Source organism: Cervus elaphus, chromosome 19, assembly GCF_910594005.1.
Source record: "Cervus elaphus chromosome 19, mCerEla1.1, whole genome shotgun sequence".
Classification (NCBI taxonomy): domain Eukaryota; kingdom Metazoa; phylum Chordata; class Mammalia; order Artiodactyla; family Cervidae; genus Cervus; species Cervus elaphus.
The window spans coordinates 47854265-47877281 of record NC_057833.1 but is presented as its reverse complement, the minus strand read 5'-3'; the positions used below and the strand labels follow the sequence as shown (position 1 = coordinate 47877281).

Genomic DNA, 23017 nt, shown 5'->3' with positions numbered 1-23017 from the left:
CATCAGGATGCTCTAAGCTGGGCCTCATCTGGATTTCCCAGCTGCCCTCCCTTCTGCACACCCAGCCAATAGCACCAATACAGTCAAAGCCTTGGCCTTGACTTCCATCTTCAGCGGGGACAGAGCCTGAGTTCCTGCCGGGTTCTGAGGGGGAGGGGGGGACTGTGGGGGGATCAAGGACTTTTTCTCTACAGGGCCCTGGGAGTCTCCTCAGGAGGGATGGAGAGTGAAGGTGGACTGGGGTCAAGGCGTAGCCAGAGGCATTCATGGGAGGGAAGAAAGAGGGACCACACCTACGGTCAGGGAGGAGTCAGGAACCAGGGAACTCAGCCAGCTGAGGGGTTCAAATTCCTCTGAGGTGAACTCTGAGAAAGGAACTTGTGGGCACAGGAGGCCTGAGGAGGGAGAGAGCCAGAGGGGAAGACCCAGCCACTCCGCCAACCCACGGCCAGTCTTGGAAGCCGCAGTCAGCTGAAGCCTCCTCCCCTCAGGGCCCCAGCTTGCCTGTCTCTCCTTGGCCCTCAGTGCCTGCCGGATAGAGCAAGAAGACGATGGAGCCAGGCAGGACTCAGATAAGGCTCGATCCCAGGTGAGTGAGGGAGGCAGGCCCCAAGCCAGGAGCCAGTTGCTAAGCAGCAGGGGGCCCTCTCACTCTGGCCTGTCCCTACCTCCCTCTCAGCACAAGAATGAAACAGGACTGACAATGGTCTGGTCATTCCGGAAGGTCCTCAGGGACACTGTGGGGAAGGGTGAGTGTATGACCCCTCAGAGCCTTAGCTTTGGCTCCCAACCAGGCAGAGGAAGATCCCAGAGGTGGAAGGGGCATGAGGGACATGCATAGAGCTCTGCCCAGCTGGGGACCCATTCCTGGTGCTAAGGGTCCATTCTTTCTCTGGGACCCTGCTTTTTCTCCCTAGCCAACCCCTGGGCTGCTGCCCTTATGGAAGTGGAGGGGATGGACTGTGGGCTTTTTGAGCACTGCAGCCAGACCTGCAGACTGTCACTTGGGGCTTGAGGGGAAATGGAGATGCTCCATGAACCTAGGAGTGTTCGAGGGAGTGTCAAGTTGCTGGTGTCCCTTCTGCTACCCACCTGCCCACCCCAAGTCCCCATATTCTGAACACAGGCTGGTGTCTCTCCAGGTACACGGCAGATCTTCTGGAGATTCTGAAAACCAATTACAGCGTTCCCTCTGCCTGCTTCTCTTACCCTCCCACTGCAGCCCAGCTTCTGAGAGGTGAGTCAGGGACCCTCCCCAGAGGGAACCGAAAGAAGGAAAAATGAGCATCCCAAGGCAGAAGTCAAAACAGCTGAGAGGAGCTGAGGGGAGGTGGTCCTGAGCTGGCCAGCATAGAGGGAGTGCCTGGGAGGATGGCTAACCCAGTGTCAATCTTGGTAAAAACCTTTTAGGGAACTTCTCTAGTGGTCCAGAGTTTATGCAGGGTGGGGTGCAGGTTTGATCCCTGGTTAGGGAAGTAAGATCCTACATGCTGCGTAGCACAGTCAAAAAAATTTAAAAGCTGGGGAAAGTACAACTCTGGAGGAGCCAAAAATTCAAAAGTGGGGCACGGCTGTGTGGCCTGCATGTTGGGACTCCCCGATTCATATGGGGAATACTGAGCTGGAGCATTTTTCAGACCCTAGGGCCACCGAGGGACTCACGTGTGTGCCCAAAGCCCCACAGAATCCCTTTGAGGCCTGCACAACATCCTCCTTAAAATGAGTCTATACCACTCTGGAGAGTGGTTATTATGAATAATATTCTTAAAACTTAGGTGAACCTGTAAAAGTATTCTGACAGTGTTGGCCAACTAGCTCTTATTACCGAATTGGTTTTGAAAGTGAAAGGCATAGGATAGGACTCTATTTATTCCCTGGACACCTAAAACATGGCAATCAAATGACCCTAGCATCTTGATAGCAAATGTGGCTCCCATCCACACTGTATTTTGTTTTCTTACTGCATGATCAACCATCTCTTAGACATTGATGAGTAGGAATGTGTGTCTCTATCCTTAATGCTTTTTCCATTCTCCTTCCTGACATTGTTACCTCAAGGAGGAGACTCTTCCTAAACAGTAGGGTGTGGTCAGCAGGCAGATATGGGCATGTCTTCATTTCAGATGCTCTGAACTAGAGTGAATACCAACTGCCAGAGGAGGTCCAGGGGTGCCTTGTAGCTGCTCTGTGGTTCATGCAAGTAGGCAGATGCTACATCCAACTCCAGGGATTTCTTGTTCAGAGAGCGCGGATGGTGACACGAGTCTTCTCACACACCGGTGCTGTCAACCAGAGGCAACTTTGTCCCACAGGATACTTTTGGCAATGTCTGGAGGCAATTCCAGTCACCACAAGTAGAGGGTGCTAACTGGCATCTACTGGGGTAGAGGTCAGGGAATTTGCCCTGGAAACAAAGGAAAGTCCCCACAACCAAGGAATTAGCTGGGGCAAGGGGTCAATAGTGCTGAGACTGAGAAACCCTATCTCACACAGTGAAAATGGATCACACATTGCTTTGCTGCAAAATATGCAAATAGAAGCACTGAGGATATTCAAAGCAGGTACACCATTCTGGGTCTGGTAGTCTGGGGATCTACCTTGATCCCCCATTGAACTGTTGGAGTGAGTAACAGTTGGAAAGTAGGGAGCTGGAGTGAAGAAAGAATGAGTAGGCAGGCTCTCCAGGCACTGGGGAGATTCAAGGTTACTGGTGAGGAAGCAGGGGACAGTTGAGAGGGCTGGGCAGGTAAGGTGGGGCCTGCTGAGTGTCAGGCAGAGGAGTTGTACTTTATCCTGCAGGTAGGAATAGATGAGGGCTCTGAGATTGGGAGGAGCCGGATAGTATTTCAGGACCATTAATTAGTAATCAAGATAGACTTTGGAGAGTAAGGGCCTTAAGAAGCAGGGATATAAATTGGAGGTCAGTGCCCCAACCTAACAGGAAGGGTAAGAGCCTGCACCAGAGCAGTGTCAGGGAAAGGAAGGGCAGATTGGAAAATACAGGCAATCCAAAGAAATAGCAGGCAATCTGGTAAATATTTAGACAAGGTAAGTGAAAGAAAAAGAAACTCTAATGATGACTCCGAGAATCTCAACAGTGGTGATGACACTGACAGAAATAGGACAGTCAGGAAGAGGTGCCCATTGGACAATGTGGTGAAACCCCTTCCTCCTTCATTTATAAACTCTTTGTTTCTTAAGTGCTATTTAAGAAAGAGCTATTCTGAAAGAACCATTGAAAATTTCAATAATTTGTTTTTGAAATGCCTGTGATATGACTACAGTTATAATCCCTAGAGGATTTTCTTATTAATGGACTGATCCAAACTTTTATTTGGGGGGAGTGAAGGGCCAAGAAAAGCCAAGACAATTTTGAAAAAGAGTAAGGAGGATATGTGCCCTACCAGATATTAAAGGTTATATATTAGAAGACTAGAGTAATTGAAGCAATAATATAATAACTGCAACCACACAACCCAGCCTGGGACTTAAACCCACTGTTTGTGTGTTGTTGTTTTTTTCTTTTTGGCCATACCACGCGGCTTGCAGGATCTTAGACGGGGAGGAATAGAGGAGCTCTCCTATACGTGCCGAGGAGACACATCTAAGAATGCTTACGGTAGCATTTGTTTGTCACAATGAAAATAATAACAACCATGAAAACAATGTTGAGTGGAAAACATTTATATAGTTTTTTTAATGCAAAGCAATATAATATGTTGAGCGTGTACATACGTTGTAAAAAAATTAAAACATAAAGGAAAAGATACACACCAATTTCAGAATAGTAGTTAACCCTGGGAGGTGAAGTAAGTGAAGGGAAAAGGACCCTGGAGATATATACAGGGCCTTCAAGTACACCTGTAATGTTTTATTTTTCTAAGAATAACTTTTGAAGCAAAACTGGCAATATCATAACTCTTCAAAATGGATTATGGATATATTAATGTAGCTCTATTATTCTCTTTATTTTAAAAATCTTTATAATTGTAAAATAATTATAAAAATAATTTTTAATAGGCTGTGGTGAAATGTTAGGTGGAAAAAACAGAATGCAAAATTTTACAGTATGATTGCAGTAATACAATATGTATACACTTTAACCAGGATGTTTTTTAAAGCTACTTTTTATTGAGCAAATACTACCATTGAGTCATGCTAAGAGGTTTAATTGGAGGATAATAATCTACCCATGATTAAAGAGCAAGAAGTAAATGGAATTTTACTTTGAGCTTAGAGCCTATGCTCTTCACCTCCATGGAAATATGTGCAAAAGGAGAATAATTTTTGATTAGGAACTAGCTAGGATTATGGGTAAAGCTTTTTTTCCCAAAGTTTTAATCTTCTTATATTGTTTTTATTATTTTAAAAAGTAATCTTCATTGTTACAGATACAATGGGAATTTGCTAGTTGCTAAAGTATAGTTGTATTCTACAGGTCAGTTAGACAAGTAATTCCCAAAGTGTGTTCCTTGGAATCCTAATCCCAGGGAGTGCTCCATGAAAACAGAGCCTGTAGAAAAATCAGTTCTGTAAAAGCTGTATTCTGTATCCTCCTTTTGGAAATTAACAATATAAATCAGATTTAAAACTTATACTCTGCAGGAAAGAAACACGTTTAACTTTGTTAAACGTGTTTCCAAAAATCCTTGAGCCATCAGAAACTTTTGTTTCATAATATCTGTTAAGATACAGAAAAATAAGATAGAGGACAATCTTCTAAGGAGATAAATGAGTTTGAGGTAGAGTAGTGGTGTTGGCTATGGATGCTAAGGAAGTTCTCCCTCCTAGCTTTTGCCCTGTGGAAGTGAATGTGAGAGCCTGTAGATACTGCAAGCATGAGAAAGAACAGAGCACAAAAGGCAGCAGATACAAGAAACTGCAAAAGCACTTCCATACTGAATAGCCGGAATATGCCTCACCTCCACCTTCATCAACTTAAGCAACTTTTGATGGTTAATATTATTCCAAATTTCTTCCCATAGTTATGTGAACACACACCAAGAGTCAGCATGTGTAATGGTGAAAAGAACGGGCTTAGTTAGGATCAGCAACCCTTGGGTTTAAATCCCAGCTCTGTCACTTTCAGGCTGTGTGATCATGGGTGAGGTGCTCAACTCTAAGCCTAGTTTCCTGGAAAAGCTTGTAACTGGAGATGACAGTAAGAATCCTCATGTGGTCATTTCTTCCATCGAACAAATAGTCACAGCTACTGTTGCATGCACTTGGAGATAGAACAGAAAATAAGCTTGACAAAGTCCCTGCCTTTGTGGAGTTCACACTACCATCACTCTATGGGGACAAGCAATAAATATGTAAATAACCTCACTGTGAGGGCAACTTGGGAGAGAGAGATAACACCACACTGGAGACTCAAGGGTTGCTGACTGCAGAGGGGCATTTGAGCAGAGAGCTCAGTGATGAGAATGAGCCAGACACGGGGAGCTCAGGAAGAAACACTGAACAGGCAGCAGCCAAGCACTATGAAGTCCTGGAGGTAGAAAAGGCTCAGGTGGTTTTTAGGTGGCTGAGGGATGGTAGGGAAATCCTAAACCTCAATACACAGAAGAGGTGAGATGCAGTGGTTGAGTCTGGAGAACACAGGGTGTGGGAGAGGATGAGGAATAAGTAGAGGAGACTTAGGGTCTCCAGGAGAGGAGCCAGAACTGTGGTTACTGGAGTCAAGCGGGATGGGAGAGATTTTCAAGGAGAAGGGAATAGTCAGGGACAGTGAAGATTGAGAAAGGCTTTGACATGATGGCTTCTGGAGGGCCTATTTCCACTCTCAGTTCTCAGTGAGCTGATGAGGACAAGAGTCAAGCAGGGGCTGGGGGAGTCCCTCAAGGAGGGGCCTCCAGCGGTATTCCCCTTCCCCAAAAAGGACATTGGTTTTTAGAAATCTACTGAATTAATTTTGGTTTCTGCCTATCTGGACTTTAATATTTTGTCTGGTTTTTTTTTTTTTAACTAAACATTTCCATTGTAAAAATAATTCAGTAAAGTCAATACGAAAATAGAGAAAAGTATGAAAAAGAAAAACTGCATATGGTCCCACCACTCAAGACCAGCACTGCAAATATCATAGCATAAGCTCTGTTTTCTGTGCTTTTATTTAACAGTAGTGGAAATCATACTATACTATAATTTTATATACTGTTTTTACAAGCATGACATCATATGAATTTTTTCACATTACTACATATTTGGCAAAGTATGTCTTTAAAAAAGCTTATTTGTTATAAAATGCATATTTGTTATAGAATAATTAGAAAAGAAAGAAGACAAAGACCACCCACAGTCTCATCACCCAAAGATGGCGCTGCTAATTTATTCCTAGGCAATGGTTTTTAATGTTTTTATCTTAACCCACATGAACATGGTGTAAAATTTTAAATAGTACAAAAGGGCTACTAATGAAAATTAACACTCCCCTGCCCTATTTATTCTCATTTTTAATCTTCATTCTACTTTTTTAACTGATGACTCTTTTTATAGTTACCTTCAAATTACCATTATTTCATGTGGTATCAGTTTTGTATATTATCTGTGGCTGCCTCTATAATACATAAAGATTTAATTCACTTAGTACCAAATTTCTACTCATTCCACATGGTTTCATCATTATTTTTAGTTGGTTATCTTTATAGCTGTATATACTATACCTATAGTTTATTTCTTATTCTGCCAACTATGGACAGTACTTCTTCACTTTCCATTTTATATGATAAAGATATTAGGGCCCCACTCTTTTCCTTCAACTCTTTTCTATCCTTCTCTTCAGCCAAATCCTTTACATGGCTATAGTTTTACTATGCTATTTATTTTTTTTAATTTATTTTTATTTCTTTCTGGTCACACCATGTGGCTTTTGGGATCTTAGTTCCCCAATCAGGGATCAAACCCTGGTTGCCAGGAGTGAACACACCTGAGAGCCAGGGAATTTCCTGTGGTAATTTTGCTTTCTGCTTTGTTCATATTAAGGTTTGTTTGTTTCAGTTATAAATTACATTCAGTAAAGGGCAATGATTTTATGTATATAGTTTGATGGATTTTTACCCAAGTGTGCATCTGTGAAATCACCACCTTACTACCTATACTTTTTTTTAACATTCAGAAGTTTGAACTCTTTATATCAAATTTGACCATCCTTCTCTTTGTGATTTCTTGGATTACACCAAAGCTTAGGAAGGTCTTCCCTCAGGTTTTGATGAAAATAGTTCTCTCTTTTTTTTCCTTCTCTCAATTTTCCCTGTTTTATTTTTAAATAAATACCTCTTTTTTAAAAATCTTTTTTTTAAACATTTTTTTAAAAATATATTGAGGTATAGCTGATTAACAATGTTGTGATACTTTCAGATGAACAGAGAGGGGACTCAGCCATACATATAGATGTATCCATTCTTCCCCCAAGCCCCAGCCCGCTCCCATCCAGGCTGGCACATATTGAACAGAGTTCCATGTGCTATACAGTAGATCCTTGTTGTTTATTAAAGATTCATCTTTTTAATCTACCTGGAATTATTTTGATACATGGAAAGCTTTATGTGTATATCATGATAAAACAATGGCAACTGTTTTAAATCCATATTTTTATTGTATAAGGATAAAATTGTGTCAGAAAAAAAGGTCCTCGGTTATATCTTTAAAATATCAAGGAAGGGAGGTAAAGTCTCTTTTTAATTAAGGACTGCAGCCAGGTGGTTTTTTGCTTGTTTTATTTTGTTAATGTTTAAAACCTGCAGAACTAAATAGCAACACCAAGCCAGTAATTTGGTCACATAGTGGGCTGCATCCTAATTAAGTGGAAGCAGGTGGAGATAGGAATGGGGAGGAGGGAAGAACAGCACAGTCCTGTCTTTTGAGGCCTGTAGCAGAAAGGAAAATCTTACCACTGACTTCAGAAGTATAGGCTGGGAGATTGTCCAAGGACCGCCTTCCCTGCAGCAGGTCCTCTGGATTGATCACAGACCTAACTGTGGTCAGAGATAAAGGGCCTCTTGGAGAAAGCAAACAAAAAGAAAAACACGTGCCCTGAAATAAGAACAACCAGGATCAAGGTTCAGTTCAGTTCACTCAGTCGTGTCCGACTCCATGGATTGCAACCCCATGGACTGCAGCACGCCAGGCTTTCCTGTCCATCGCTAACTCCTGGAGCTTACTCAAACTCATGTCTGTCAAGTTGGTGATGCCATCCAACCATCTCATCCTCTGTTGTCCCTTTCTCCTCCCATCTTCAATCTTTCCCAGCATCAGGATGTTTTCCAATGAGTCAGTTCTTTGCATCAGGTGGCCAAAGTATTGGAGTTTCAGCTTCAGCATTAGTCCTTCCAATGAATATCCAGGACTGATTTCCTTTAGGATTGGCTGGTTGGATCTCCTTGCAGTCCAAGGGACTCTCAGGAGTCTTCTCCAACACCACAGTTCAAGAACATCCCATTATACAGAGTGAAGTAAGCCAGAAAGATAAACACTAATACAGTATACTAACACATATATATGGAATTTTAAAAGATGGTAACGATAACCCTATATGCAGGACAGAAAAAGAGACACAGATGTATAGAACAGACTTTTGGACTCTGTGGGAGAAGGCGAGGGTGGGATGATCTGAGAGAACATCATTGAAACATGTATATTATCAAGTGTGAAACAGATCGCCAGCCCAGGTTGGATGTATGAGATAAGTGCTCAGGGCTGGTGCACTGGGAAGACCCAGAGGGATGGGATGGGGAAGGAGGTGGGAGGGGGGATCAGGATGGGGAACACATGTAACTCCATGGCTGATTCATGTCAATGTATGGCAAAAACCACTACAATATTGTAAAGTAATTAGCTTCCAGCTAATAAAAATAAATGAAAAAAAAAAGTACATTTTGACAATATCCCCCCCCCCCTAAAAAAAAGCATCAAAGTAGTTTTTGACAAATTCACCTTTGTCCTGGTTGCTCCTTGTGATGTCATCAAGTATGACTGATCCAGATGACAACTCAAGTCTTCACTGGGATGTAGTCTCCTTCTTCCTTGTTGTGGTGTCAGCAGCTCTGAGCTGCCCTCAGTCACCAAAACAGGGCAGCCCAGCCAATACCCTCTCACTGTTGCTCAGTCACCCAGTCATGTCAGACTCTTCGCGACCCCATGGACTGCATTACGCCAGGCCCGCCTGTCTCTCACCATCTCCTGGAGTTTGTCCAAGTTCATGTCCATTGCATCAGTGATACCATCCAGCCATCTCGTCCTCTGTCACCCATTCCTCTTCTGCCTTCAATCTTTTCCAGCTTCAGGGTTTCTTCCAATGAGTCAGTTGATTGCATCAGGTGACCAAAGTATTTGAGCTTCAGCATCAATCCTTCCAATGAGTATTCAGGGTTGATTTCCTTTACTCCCAAAGCAATAGGACAGTGGCTGGACTCTGCCAGTCTTCCCCTGCTTCTTCTGTCATCTAGCCAGTTGGGAGGCTAAAAGTAAAGAGTCTGCCAACTAGGGAAGAGACTTAGATAAATGAGGGTCCAGGCTTAGTCACTGAGGACATGGAACTCTTCGTTTAAAACATTGTTGCACTGATTAGAACATCCTCAGAAACAAATATTGTGACTATATTAGTGTTTTCCTGTCAGCAAGGGTGAGGCCAGAGGATCTTCACTGGTGTTTGTTAAAATGTTTGTCTTCTATTATCAGGTGAGCTTGTTTAAAACATAGATTACATCCCAGATCTATGGGAACAGCATGATGGTGGCAGGGGGTATAGGGAGTGGGGGTCTGGACAGCTACTTTTTAACAACTCCTCAAATGATTTCAATAAACACTGAAGACAGCTACTGGATTACATTTAATGTGAGAATAAGTGTACTTGGGGCCAGCATAGGTCAAATATCCTTGGAGTCTTTACTGGGGTCCACTTCTTTTGTAAAAGTCCCTTTGTGTGTCCCAGTAAAGTGACAAAATTTTCTAAATCAAATTTAAACATCTCTAAGTATATCAAGTTCATACTGTTCATGGGGTTCTCAAGGCAAGAATACTGAAGAGGTTTGCCATTGCCTTCGCCATTGGAAGAACTGGTGCCGAAGCCAAAACTCCAATACTTTGGCCACCTGATGCAAAGAGCTGACTCATTTGAAAAGACCCTGATGCCGGGAAAGATTGAAGGCAGGAGGAGAAGGGGACAACAGAGAATGAGATGATTGGATGGCATCACCAACTCAATGGACATCAGTCTGAGCAAGCTTCAAGAGTTGGTGATGGACAGGGAAGCCTGGCATGCTTCAGTCCATGGGGTCACAAAGAGTCGGACATGACTGAGCGACTGAAGTATATCAGTAGATATTCTGATACATATCAGAAGTATATATTCTGCTTTAATTATAATGTTAACTGGTCCATCTGCTAGCATAACCCCTGACACTGAGAAAAGTGAAAAGGCCCTGTTGACCTCCGAACTTAGAATTTTTGTTCATTATGTGCAAACTTGTCTGGTGTCTATATTCCGATTCAAGTAAGCCTTACCATACTTAGACTGATCTGGTCTAGTCTCTCATGAATGCAAGAAGAATGACTATTTCTTAGTCACATGTTGGAAATTCTAGGTCTAAGAAAAAGCTCATCTTCTGCATGAAGGGAAGCCGAGACCAGGTAATTCTAGATGTGGTAAAGCAATTTAGATGCGTATGAGGAAGCCCACATCTTCTGCTCCTCAGCCCTGGTCTTCAGCTTACTGGAGTCTGTCCTCTCTTTCCACTCAAGCATTGGGCCCTATGGAAATTTCCCTCATGGTCATCATGACCCTGTTTGTCCTGGGCTCAATAGCCATCTTCCTGGAGGCTGCTGTCTACGTGTACAAGAACACTCGCTGCCCTATCAAGAGGAAGACCCTGCTCTGGTGCAGCTCTTCACCCACGGTGAGGGTCCTGCAGCTGCCTTTGGGGAGGGGCTGAAGAGGAGGATTCCTTTCAACTCAGTAATTCAAGTTGCCTTCCTCTACTACTTTAGGGTGGGGGTTTTAGTCTGCTATCTGCAGTCAAGATCGCATGCTTGGGAGGTCACAGTCAGTGGGGTGGAGTGTTTGAAATCTTAGAGCCACAGAAACAGCTCTAAGAACAGCTGGAGAATGGTCTGAGCCCACCAGCTATCCCACTCACTACTCCCCTGCTACTATGTTGCTGTTAAAATAAGCTGCTTCCTGCACAGACCAGCAGTCCTCAGAGGGTAGGAGGAGAGTAATTTTTTCCCATGGGGTCATGTTCACTCTACCCTTGCGTTGTAAGTCCTTCTAACTCACTCTTACAGCCATTTGATAGCTCTTTGGCATGCTCGCAGGCCACAAGATGGGGTTCCTCTTTCCGTGTGGTGAGCTCTGTGTCTGTTTCGGGTGAAGAACAAAGCCCTTGAGGTCCTTTTCTGCCAGATGACATCTGCCTGGGCCATCTCAAGACATCAGAGGTGCTCTGATAACATGGGATGTTGAAAAGGAAGGGTTGGATCTTGATCTACGTACTCTTAAAGATGAACTGACCTATTCCTACTCCAGCGACGTATGTTGAGAGATAGTCTTCAAAAGAGCCTCTGACTCAAGGTGACTTGCTGTCTCTAACCCTAGACAAGGAATAAACTGACAGCTGAATTTAAAAGCATTTTTTTAGAATTAGTTGATTTAACTAGCTCTTTTTCCAACCGGTCACTTTTTTTTTTTTTTTTTAAACATTTGTTTGGCTGTGCCAAGTGTTAGTTGTGGCATGTGGGATCTAGTTCCCTGACCAGGGAATGAACCCAGGCCACTTGCCTTGGGAGCTTGGAGTCTTAGCCACTGGACCACGAGGAAAGTCCCCAGTTGGTCACTTTTAAGTAATGGTGCCTCAGGTGTTTAGCTTTTGCTTCCTTGAGCTCTTGCCACAAAAGGTGAGCATGCAGTCTCCTTCCTTACCCTAAGCAGCTCCTGGTTCTTCTCCAAGCAGATAGTGTCCGCATTCTGCTGCTTTGGTCTCTGGATTCCTCGTGCCCTCACACTTGTGGAAATGGCCATAACTGCGTGAGTGTCCTGCCCAGCCCCCAGCTGAACTTGATAACCCTCTGGGGTCCCCCTTCTGCTCCTCTCAGCCGGGGGAATCCAGAGTTTGTCTTTTTTTTACCCCCTGCCCCCTCCATAAATCCATGCAAACAAACTGATCACAAATCGAGCCCTTCCCAACTTGTCTCCTGAACTTCTAGTGCATCTCGGGCACCATTTTGTTCTCACAGCCTGCTCTCTTCCACCTGTCCTCTCTCTCACTTCTCTTGAGTCACACACTCAAAATGCCTAGATCCTAGCTGATCCCTTCAGGAAGCCCCCTTCTTCCTGTCCTTTTGCAGTCTGCTTTTCTTTGGCAGCAAGTGGTATCCCACTAGCTGCTGCCGCCTCCCCTTCTGTGTGCTCTCAGGCCCACCTCCCACCTCTCCCCCAACTCCAGGTTTTACGCAATGTGCTTTTACCTGCTGATGCAGGCCATGGTGGAAGGCTTTGGTGGGAAGGAGGCAGTACTGAGGACACTGAAGGACACCCCGGTGATGATCCATACAGGCCCCTGCTGCTGCTGCTGCCCCTGCTGCCCCCGAATCAAGATGACCAGGTGAGGTGGGAGGGAGAGTCTGCCTGGAAGAGCAGATTGGCCTCTTCTGCACTCTCTCAAGAGCCTCTGCTGGCTCTCTGTCCTGCTTCAAGCTTCATGGGATTTGGCTTGAATAGAACAAAGCCAGTGATGAAAGGGTGGGCATCCCACAGCCAGGACCCACACACTGGGCACCCACACAGGGGTAGGAGGAACAGAGGAAGGAGAACTCCAGAGTTCCCATCACTTATGCTCACTGTCCCCTACAAACTTTATCACAGAGAACAAACTGCATTTTGGGCTATTTACTTTCCCCTTCCATCCATTTCAGTTAATGAGGTTGGGGTCAATCCTCAGATAGTTGTTGCTCAAAAGGCATCATTGTGGTCTGAGGGTGAGTGGGAGGCAATAATAATGGTTCCCAATGCTCTTCCTGAGTCCCCACCCACTTGACTATGTTGGTGTCTATGATGGTGGCCAAGCCTTGCCAGGAACCCAATGAGAGAGCTGGAAGTTCTGCTTGGGATGGGTGATTTGCAGGTCTGTGTTCCTAACCCTCTTCCCACTTCAGGAAGAGACTTCAGCTGCTGCTGTTGGGCCCCATCCAGTACGCCTTCTTCAAGATATCACTGAGCCTGGTGGGCCTGTTTCTCATCCCTGATGGCATCTTTGACCCATCAGACGTAAGTCCAGAGTAAGGGGCAGCAGAGGCCAAGATGAGTTTAATTCCTTTGAGCTCTAGAAGGAATAGCTGGAGCCAATATCCCCTGATTCAGGGCCCCAGGGTTGGCATAGCCCCAGGTACAGGGCGACCGTGGAAAAGCAGAGGCTCAGGGACTCTAATGGGGAGAGAAGAAGCTTTTTTATTTTCCCCACCATGGGAGAAAGGGAAAAAAAGGAGAAAGGGGCTTGCTTCCTCACTGACTGCTTTCTGGCCTGCCACCAGATTTCTGAGGGGAGCACAGCTCTATGGATCAACACTTTCCTCGGTGTGTCCACCCTGTCGGCTCTGTGGACCATAGGCATCATTTTTCGTCAAGCCAGGCTGCACCTGGGCGAGCAGAACATAGGAGCCAAATTTGTTCTGTTCCAGGTAACTATATCCTGGGAGAGAAAAGATGGTTAATAATGAGCCACAAATCATAGGGGTTAGGAGCTGAGACTAATAAAGGCTAGTAGTGGGTCTGGGAATCTTCTTAAGCCTTAGGTTTCCTGTGAGATTTGGAAAAGAATCCCTGCCCTTCCACAGTTGTTGCTTTTCTGTGCTATAACAGTTTCCTAAGGTTGCTGGAGCAAAATAGCACAAACTTGGTGGCTTAAAACCACAGAAATGCATTGCCTCACAGTTCTGGAGGTTGGAAGTCCAAAACCAAGCTGTCAGCAGCCCACTTGCCCACTGAACACTGTTGGGGCGAACCCTTCCTTGACTATTCCTGGCTTCTGATTGTTTGCAGCAATCCTTGGCATCCTTGGCTCATCACAGGGCATTCTCTCCTCATGTCTGTGTCTCTTTTTCTGATAAGGACATCGGTCATATTGGAATAAGGACCCACCCTACTTCAGTATGACCTTGTCTTAACTAATTACATCTAATCAGTTACCAAGACAATGATGGTCACATTCTGAGGTCCTGTGCATTAGGACTTCAATGCATCTTTTAGGGGGACACAATGAAGCCCATAACACATATTTTTAAACCTTTAATTCTTATACCTTTGCTGTTTTCTTTTCTTCACTACCCATTACTTCTAAAAATCTTGCAATTCATCACCACTAGAAACATCAGCATTATCACAGTTACAACTATGAATGACCAGTACTACATATTAGGCACTTTTCATACATTAATTAAAGTTCACTATAATCTTCAGAATCATTGTTTTTTCTATTTTACAAATGAGAAACTGAGGTGTTTTGGGGTTTGCTCAAAGGTACGTAAGGGATGGGACTGGAATTTAAATGTATAACTGTCTACTCCCAAACCCACATCCCTTCTTCTCATCTCACTGCCTCTGCATCATCACATCTTTCCTGAGAATTCTCTCAAAGGCACATTTGTTCACTTCTTACACTTTCCATTCTCTAAGCCAAGAGATAACCTTTCCACCAAATGCAATGACTTCTAGCCCCATATTGTTTCTCTTCTCTCTCCATTCTGTCTGTCTTCTTGCTGGGCCCCTTCTCCTATTCCCAAGGCACAATGATTCCTTTATAGTTAACAGATTGATTTCACATAAATTCTCATTTGACCTAAGCAGATGCTGCTCACAGGCACATGATAGGCAGAAGTGGAGGGTCTGTATGAAGACAGAAGACAGAAGAGCCTACCATGGAATAAGGGACTGACAGGGCACAGAAAAGATCTGGGCTCCAGAAGCACTTCGGGTCAGGCCACAGAATAAAAGCCTTGTGATTAATGAATCTGCCCATGATTATTGGAGGGAAGCCTGGACAAGCCAAGTCTACCCTGAAGAGGCTGTGCATCAGAAAAGTGTCCTCAGAGAGGGCAGGCGCTGAGACACATTTCAAACACAGCAGTAGGCCAGCCAGCCTCATGCCAGGGATGCAAAGCCCCCACCCTCACTCCTCTTTTCTGTTCTGCAGGCACTCCTTATTCTGTCTGCCCTGCAGCCATCCATCTTCTCAGTCTTGGCCAATGGTGGGCAGATTGCTTGTTCGCCTCCCTTTTCTTCTAAAACCAGGTCTCAAGGTAAGCTCATGGGGGTTCCTAGCCTATTGCAGGATGGGCAGGAGGGGCAGGTCCGAGAAGAGAGGATCTTAGATTAGAAGTAGGGCTAGCCACTCTCAGAATAATCAGAGTATTCTGCTCAGAGTACTGAGAAAGAGACCTCCAAGAAACGTGGCAGAGGCTCTGAGTCTATGACCTCTCTGATCACACAGACAGCTGCAATCCTGCTGCTTGAGGCCCAGCCCTGATGATCAACCCAGGAAGCCAGGTTCAATCCTCAGCTCCTGAAGAGGAACAGGTGTGGTTAGGAAGCAGAGGGTCATGATAAAACATGCAAAAGAAATGTTTAATGCTAGCCTCAAAGTTCAGGAGGTAGAGAGCCAAGTTCCGGTTCTGGCTCTACTGTTAACTTGCCATGTTACTGGTAACAACTTAATATCTCTAGGTCCTGGTTTGAGGATAAATTAAGAGAAACTGCTGTCCAACTCATATGCCAGGACTGCTAGTGGGATACCACCTCTGTAAGTTAGAATAACCTATATTTTGTCCCATGCTGCAGTGATGAACTGCCACCTCCTCATCCTCGAGAGTTTTCTGATCACTGTGCTGACACGAATATACTACCGAAGGAAAGATGACAAGGTTGGATATGAGCCTTTCTCTTCTCCAGACCGGGATGTGAACCTCAAAGCCTGAGGTGAATGGCTTGGACAATGGAAGAGACACTGTATTCATTAGACGGGCACAAGGTTTCTTTACTGTTCTTCAACCTTGACCAAATGGGGACCAATTCTATCGTCAGTGCAAGCTGGCAAATGATGTATGCTTGACTGTAGAGATGAATGAGAACTATGTAATAGGATTAAATTGTTTTGGATCTTGCCTGAGGAAGGTATTTTAAGCTTAATAAACAGGATGGAGTTTGATTTTCTACAACTGGGCACATTGCCTCCATGGGTGCCACTATTAGCCCATCAAGATTGTATATTAAAAGGTTACTCTGAGCTTTCCCAAAGCAAATGAAAGGGGGAAGAGTGTATGACAGTTTTCTTGGTATAGTAACAGGAATAGAACTCAGCCAGGCAAAACAGTATGAACCCAAAGTCTCAAAGAAACCAGGCTTCTGAAGAACAGACGGAAGTTGTTTTTTTCCCTTACAGATGTGTCAGTAGGGCACTGTTGATATTAGACCTGGGAGATCTAGATCAGCCTCCCTTTGTGGGCCAATGGCTTTTTGAGTCTTCTGTACCAAGCGGCAAAAGGAATTGCAATGATATGGTCATGCAGTGACTCTGAGGAGACAAATTAGGATGCAAAAGTAAAGGAATTGATCATACAGGTAAAAAGTCTCAAATACATAAAATATATCATACACATGTATACCAGCTCAAAACATATAAAATGGAACATTAGGTAAAATCACTTTGCCTTTATTTGGCTAATGACAAAAGCCAAAATAACTGAACAATAACAATTTAATAACACTCAGACAGGAAAAAAATAAACTGAACACCAATTGAGGAAAACGTCCTTGTGGACACCAGCACTGGTGATGGGGCCAACATTCATGCCAAGGCCAGTATTTCTTTCCAACACTCTTTCTTCTCAGGATCCACAATACAAAACAACTCAACCAATCAAGTCTCTGTGTTCAAAACAGTCAGTGTCTCCCTAAGAATGGTGGGAAAGCCCACTTGAAAGCTAAGAAAACAGAACTGGAGTCATTTTAATGTTAAACCAACTACTTTTGTTTTCTACCCCAATCTAAGTACTAACATTAAACTTTGGCAGACAGAATATCTTTCTTCTTTCTTTTAAAGAAAATTAACATTTAACTGTATAATCCCCAAAACATGTTCTACTTATTTGCAAAAATAATAGCTAGGGACCAGTCTTTATCCCATGACAATCTATTCCATGAGAGAAAACAAGAACAATCATTGTATGACCTTGAAAAATATAACTTTAAAAATACTTATATTGATAAGCTTGAAAAAAATACCATTAGTTAAAAACACTGTTAAGGGAGCTTTTCTCCTACCTGCATTGGTTCAACTTCTGGTGATAGTTTGCTGACAGAACATGTAAAAGCTATGGCTTTTAGGAAATTTAAACAAAAGCAGCAAAATAGACTTGATTTGGAAAGATTTTAGATATAGGGTCTGAAAGAGGATTAATAAGGCAATGAGCTCCAGAAAAACAAAAACTGCCCATAAATCAAGAAAGAATAAAAAGCACTGTGAAGAATCATTGTGGAGGGAATATTCAAAGACTTTCTGGACAGCTGTGTGGTCACAAATAAGAAAAATGTAACTCAGATGCTGCCTGCGATGTTATCAGTGATCAGAAAAGGTCAAAAGCTCTCTTGACCTCCCTCAAATTTTTTCTCTTATTCACGACTTTCAACCTCCTCACCTTCTTACCCAACCTTCTTATCCAAGCCTCAGCAAAATAATGGTCTTTGGCTCTAGTGATCAGAAGCAGCTGAAACAGTACAAATGACCCATTTCTATTCCTCTAAAATTTCAACCTCTACCCTTCAGTGCTGCAGAGTCTAGTGTATGAAAAAAACAAACTTTCTGCCCAGCTCATCTCAAGGTAACTGATGAAATGGCACCTCCTCAGCACTGGCTACAAGGCTTCTGTCTCCCTTCTCCTTCTATTACAGAGAGAGGCTATAAAGCCAACCAACTTTTAAGGCTCTCCCATTTCTGCCACATTTGGCCTATTCAGGCTGACAGCTTTGCTTGTGCAATTTAGGGTTTAAGTATTATTAAAATTAATGTCACAAGTTAATATTAACAACAATATTTAAAGATTTACAGATCACACACATGGTTGTGGAATGCGAACCTCTAACCTCATGTAATTAGGCACAAATGATCAAATAATGCATCATCCCAACAACTTCCTCCACCCACCCACCATTGTCCAGCACGTAGGATCACATTTATCCCAAAGTACCTAGTATGCCATGCCATAAAGTTTTTTGCTTTCAGTCAAAACTTCATGGAGATATACTGTGTTAGGAGACTGAGGCCAGAGAGGCTCACCAGAAGGGGTGAGAGTTTTCCGACAATACATGCACATGCCAGGCTAGCATGCCATGGAGCTTGTTAGCCTAGAGGTCATACTCCAAGGACAGGATATGCCAAAAGCAGCCCATCTACACAGCAGAGGAGGAAGGCCAAACACTTGGGACCCAGACAATACCTGTGAGGAGTGACTACATGGAGGAAAATCACATTCTGATTGCCTCCCTTTCCAAATATACTTGGACAACATGTATTTTGAGAGAAAATGTAGGTGGGTTTCAGTGGTGATTTCACGTTTTTCTATCAACAGAAATGGGCAGAATTCCCAAAAAGGGAAGAATGAAGCAGAAAAGTTAAAATATGTGACCCTACAAAGCTGGGTATTGTAGGAAAACATTAACCTCAACAGTTCCAAAAAAAGGATTCCAAGCCAAAGCCTGTGTAAACTAGATTTGATAGTAAAAATAGCACTTCATGAGAAGAGTTAGAAATGTTATTTTCATGGGCCATCAGGACAGTAAGAGGTTCACCCTGTTTATTCCTCTACTCTGCTGCGCTCTGCTTCTCTGGATAATCTGAGTTTTAAGAACCTAGGTAGTCCTGCTGTGCAGGCAGGCAGTAACTCGAGCCACTGGCCCTCAGGCATAAGAGCAAGTTTTACCAGAAAGTGTTCAGGAAGGGGACTATGAGATGCTCACAACCTTAGCAGAGGGGCAAGGAAAGATAAAATGTGGTTCTCTTAGCTCAAAACACTAAAACTCCACCCCTACAAGGGGTATTTATGAGTGATGAGATGGGCCCTGGACAGATGCAAATTTCCCCTGAACCTTATGATATGATAAGGATTAGGATTATGATAGATAATGATCTGCTAGGTCATGTGCTGTAGGATGCTACAAGTTGAAAAGGAACTCATGCTCAACAGCAAGTGGTTAAGCTTCAGCATTCTTTGATGTGAAATTTAAGTGGTGAATCCCCTGGGCAACATAACAGGGGAGATGGGAGCAGGCAGAGGGAGAGGGAGGGAATCTACCACACTCTTGTAATGTGAGCCACTGGTGACTTGCTAGAGGGGCAGTGACGGGAGTCCCTGCCAGATGCCAACTCCCTAGGGAAAAGAAACACCTCATGAAGCACTGGTTCCAGTCAAGGATACTATTACAAGGGGAAGAGGTCAAGATAAGGCTTTAAAAAGGGGTGCGTTTCCATATGCATTTGCACCTATGTTCTCTGCAAATCTCTCTCAATATTCAATATGGTTATGAGCAACATGGATTAACAGATCATGTTCAAACTGCAGACATTTACAAAGTATCTTTTGTAAAAAGCTAGGAAATGAGTATTAAGATAGGAGTAGTAGGGCCAGGGACTTACTCCCAGAGGAAAATTAAACTGACTCTGTATAGATGAGTATTGTCCAACTCCCCTCCTCAATCAGAGTAAACCTGAAAGTGTTCCTCCCTTTAAAGGTAGGAAGAATTTAAAGATTACAAAAAAGAGATTGACAAGAGCTCCCAAATAACTGGGCAACAGAGTTTTCTGAGAGATGAACACAGTGTAGAAACCGCAGCTGATGCCATGTGGTCTGGTTCCATCCCCATCAGTGTCTTCATGGACCCCATTGGGTCCAACAAGAAACTCCTCAGGGAGTAAGAAAAGTCAGACTCAGATCTCCTTCTTCCCTAAGCCACACGGACACACGTGCCAGCAGTATACACTGGGGATTTGTGGCTATTACTCAGCTTTTAGCTTTTGTTTAAAAAGGAAACCAAGATTATGGTATTTCCCCTCCAAATCACCCATCAGGCACCCATGGCTCACAGCCTGAAGGAGTTGGCAAGACAGTTTGCCTGAGACTAGAAGGCAAACACTATGGTATATCAGGAAGAAAAGGCCTCTGGGTATTAGACCACTTCCTTCTGCCCACTCCTTGGGGGCAAAAAATTAGTTCTACTTACTACATTTGAAAGACTAATTTTTTAAAAATTAATAAAAATGACAAGTTCCCTGTCAAGAGCACATGAACATAAACAGTAAAGCAAAGTCCACGGGGAGGGTATATGAATGCAGAACAGGCGTCTAAGATGTAGTTAGCCTCCTTCTTGGTGGGGTGGGTGATGTCTCTCCGAGGATAGGCTGTCTGGTCCCCCCCATCCTAAGTCCTCTTGCCCCAACTGTCTTTCCTTTGTAGCTGTCCTTAGGATTAGTGTTGGGATCACAATCTGGAATTCAACAGAGAGCTTCTGAAGGTGATGGGACAGAGGGAGGGGAGGAGAAAGGAGAGATGAAAATTTAGTCTTCTTCATCCTCACTGATATCATAGGCTGCAGACTTGTGTCTGGAGAGGTTTGTTGGGGAGGAAGGCGGGGAAGTCTTGCCAGAGAAGGGCCACCGGAAAGAGGGAGAGGGGGAACGTTCACGAGTGGGGCTGTTGCTGGGACTCTGCCTTGGACTGATGGCCTGCAGCATCCGGCCTTTCCCCTCTTTCAGCATATGTTTCTGGGGAGACCAAAAGGAAGAGTTAGAAGAAACCTATGGATCCTACTAACCAATGGAGGAGATCTGAGACTTCAAATTATCGTGAGTGCCCTCTGTAATGTCAAAAGTGACCAAGTAAGCCACAGATACAATTCTAAGCAATTTCTCAGTCAAAGTGGTTACGCTATACTATATGTCTAAGGGTTCCCACCTGCTATCCACTGTCACCCAATCTTTGACTTCTATGTCAAAGGAATTCTTAAAAGGCTACTTGTTGGTCTGTAGTCTAGGTTCTAGGCAAAAACAAAGGAATTAACTCAGACAAAAGAGTACCTACCCTTGTTTTGGGGGTTCTCTGAAAATTCTATATTCCTATTCCTCAAGGACAGAATTCCCACCTTACCCAGGAATCCTGCAGTGGCTGCTTGTAGTGGAGGCAGTTTTTTTTTTTTTTTTAAATTGTTCTTTGCTCTTTCCTTTCCTTCTATCCAAAGTTGTAATGTAGAAGCAAGCTAGGCAAGGTTACTCACTTGTCACCATATTTGGAGGTTTACAGAGAGCTGGCAAAATTAGGAGAATGTATAACCACTTTCTGTAAAGATTTTTAAAACCTTTCTGGGGATAGTTGAAATATAGTTCTGCCCAATAAAGGGAACATATTAGATAACTTCTTATTGTCAATGTCCCTTTCTGCTCAAGGATTCTATAGTTCCTTTCACAGCATAAGATTTTCCTGAATTTCCCTAAATTGCCCAGCAGGAAGGAACATACCAGTGCTCCTTCTGGACCAAACATTTCCAGGAAACTTCCAATGAATTCTCGGGATTTCTCTTCCCATTTTTGAATGAGGTCAATGCTTTTCTCTTCCACCTTCTGAACAAATTCTTTTGACTTTTCCTCCACATCTTTCACTTTCTTCTTTACTTTGTCAACTCGTTCCTGCAAGTGGTATTTCTTCTCCTGGATAAAGAAATAACTGTTTTGAGAAATAATACTCACTCTGACCATCCATACCAAGGGGAAGAAAAAGACTTGGTTTGGTAGTCTATTTAGACACTCCTTTCGGTCTTGAGAATTTCACTTTACTTTAATATATCTCATACTTCCCTAGCATTGTAACAGAAACAATATGCTCTGGATGGTCATCCTATGTAAAAATGTAATAATTCTAAGGTTGTAGAGCCCAGGACTAAACTAAATGCCAGGGTAAGCCCAGTAACAGACTGGCATATACAAAACAAACTCAGATTTTTTAAGACAAAACATTAACTTGGAAGATAAACATGCCCAACAAAACCCAAAACCCCATTCTAGATGGAGATGTATATGTATAGGGAGGGAGCAACAAGATCACTGTACAGTATTGCCAACAACAAGTCAACTCTAACAGGTTGAAAAAGAAAGTAGCAGACCTTTTACTTAATTCATTTATTATGCTAAAATTTTCCCTCCATCACTGGCTTATTCTATGACTACAGAGACGTTTCGTTTTTTTTTTTTTTTTTAAACATCTGGAGGTCTGTTTGCTCATTCACAAAATAAGGATGATACTCATTGGTCCTGTCAGCTTCCCTAAAAATAAGGGAAAAATGGTATGAACTATCCCAAAGGGAGGGAAGGAGTCTTTAGCCAAATGAAAAGTGTTCTCATTTTCAGATCATAAAGGGGAAAGGGAGTATGTTTAGGATTCTTAAACACCTGAAAATAAATTCTGCAGTGTAACAACAGCTAGGTTGTTAACAGTAGCCAGCATTTATCTGCACAGATAAGTCAATTTAGATGAAACCATTTTACCCATTCATAATTCACAGAGCTGGGAACAAATGAGGGAGCATGGTAAATTACTCACGTATAGAAGACACAGCAGCTTTCTTCTTTTTAAATCAACTTTACTGAGGTATAATTTATATACAAAATGTATAGCAGTTTGTTTCTAAGGGCAATGTTAGTTAAGATAAACTTGCTTTCATAAATCAAATTTTAAAAGTTAGTTCCATGTGCCTTGAGAGGTTGCATGCAAAATGTTGTGTGTTACTATCCACACAGGGAGAAGATCCATAGTTTTCATCAGATTTATAAAGACCATACCAAAAAAAAAAAAGTTAAGAACCACTGTTTTAAATGTATTTGATATAAACACTGTACTTTGTAAGTTACACATTCTTATTTAATTGGTTGTATGTCCTTATATCAATGTTGTGATACTAGACCATAAAGGCAGATAATGCTTCTTTTTATAG

General features: G+C 43.1%; 2 protein-coding genes across 5 annotated transcripts in view; one reads left to right on the top strand and one right to left on the bottom strand.

Moving 5' to 3' along the window:
* The first annotated feature begins 351 nt into the window (after window positions 1–351).
* Window positions 352–16200, top strand: SLC51A (solute carrier family 51 subunit alpha). Its single transcript, XM_043873957.1, has 9 exons — window positions 352–589; window positions 1143–1237; window positions 10738–10892; window positions 11946–12019; window positions 12438–12596; window positions 13147–13258; window positions 13522–13668; window positions 15180–15285; window positions 15824–16200. The coding sequence occupies exons 1-9, from the start codon at window positions 552–554 to the stop codon at window positions 15958–15960; spliced, it is 1023 nt and encodes a 340-aa protein (XP_043729892.1). The 5' UTR covers window positions 352–551; the 3' UTR covers window positions 15961–16200.
* A 473-nt stretch (window positions 16201–16673) lies between these two features.
* The window catches only part of PCYT1A (phosphate cytidylyltransferase 1A, choline), a 47183-nt gene continuing 40839 nt past the window's right edge, over window positions 16674–23017 (bottom strand). For all 4 annotated transcript variants that reach the window (XM_043873952.1, XM_043873955.1, XM_043873953.1 and 1 more), the window contains 2 exons: window positions 21549–21737; window positions 16674–20798 (listed from right to left, as the gene is read on the bottom strand). In XM_043873952.1, coding sequence (XP_043729887.1) covers window positions 20592–20798; window positions 21549–21737 — 396 coding nt within the window. In that variant the 3' untranslated portion in view covers window positions 16674–20591. The remainder of the gene's footprint in view (window positions 20799–21548; window positions 21738–23017) is intronic.

What these genes read in the sequence shown, in the direction of transcription:
- SLC51A (XM_043873957.1), top strand. Translation starts at nt 552, where the DNA reads ATGGAGCCAGGCAGGACTCAGATAAGGCTCGATCCCAG. An exon ending in TGCAGCCCAGCTTCTGAGAG is followed by an intron (nt 1,238 to 10,737) that starts GTGAGTCAGGGA and finishes TTTCCACTCAAG; the next exon opens with CATTGGGCCCTATGGAAATT. An exon ending in TTCTAAAACCAGGTCTCAAG is followed by an intron (nt 15,286 to 15,823) that starts GTAAGCTCATGG and finishes CCCATGCTGCAG; the next exon opens with TGATGAACTGCCACCTCCTC.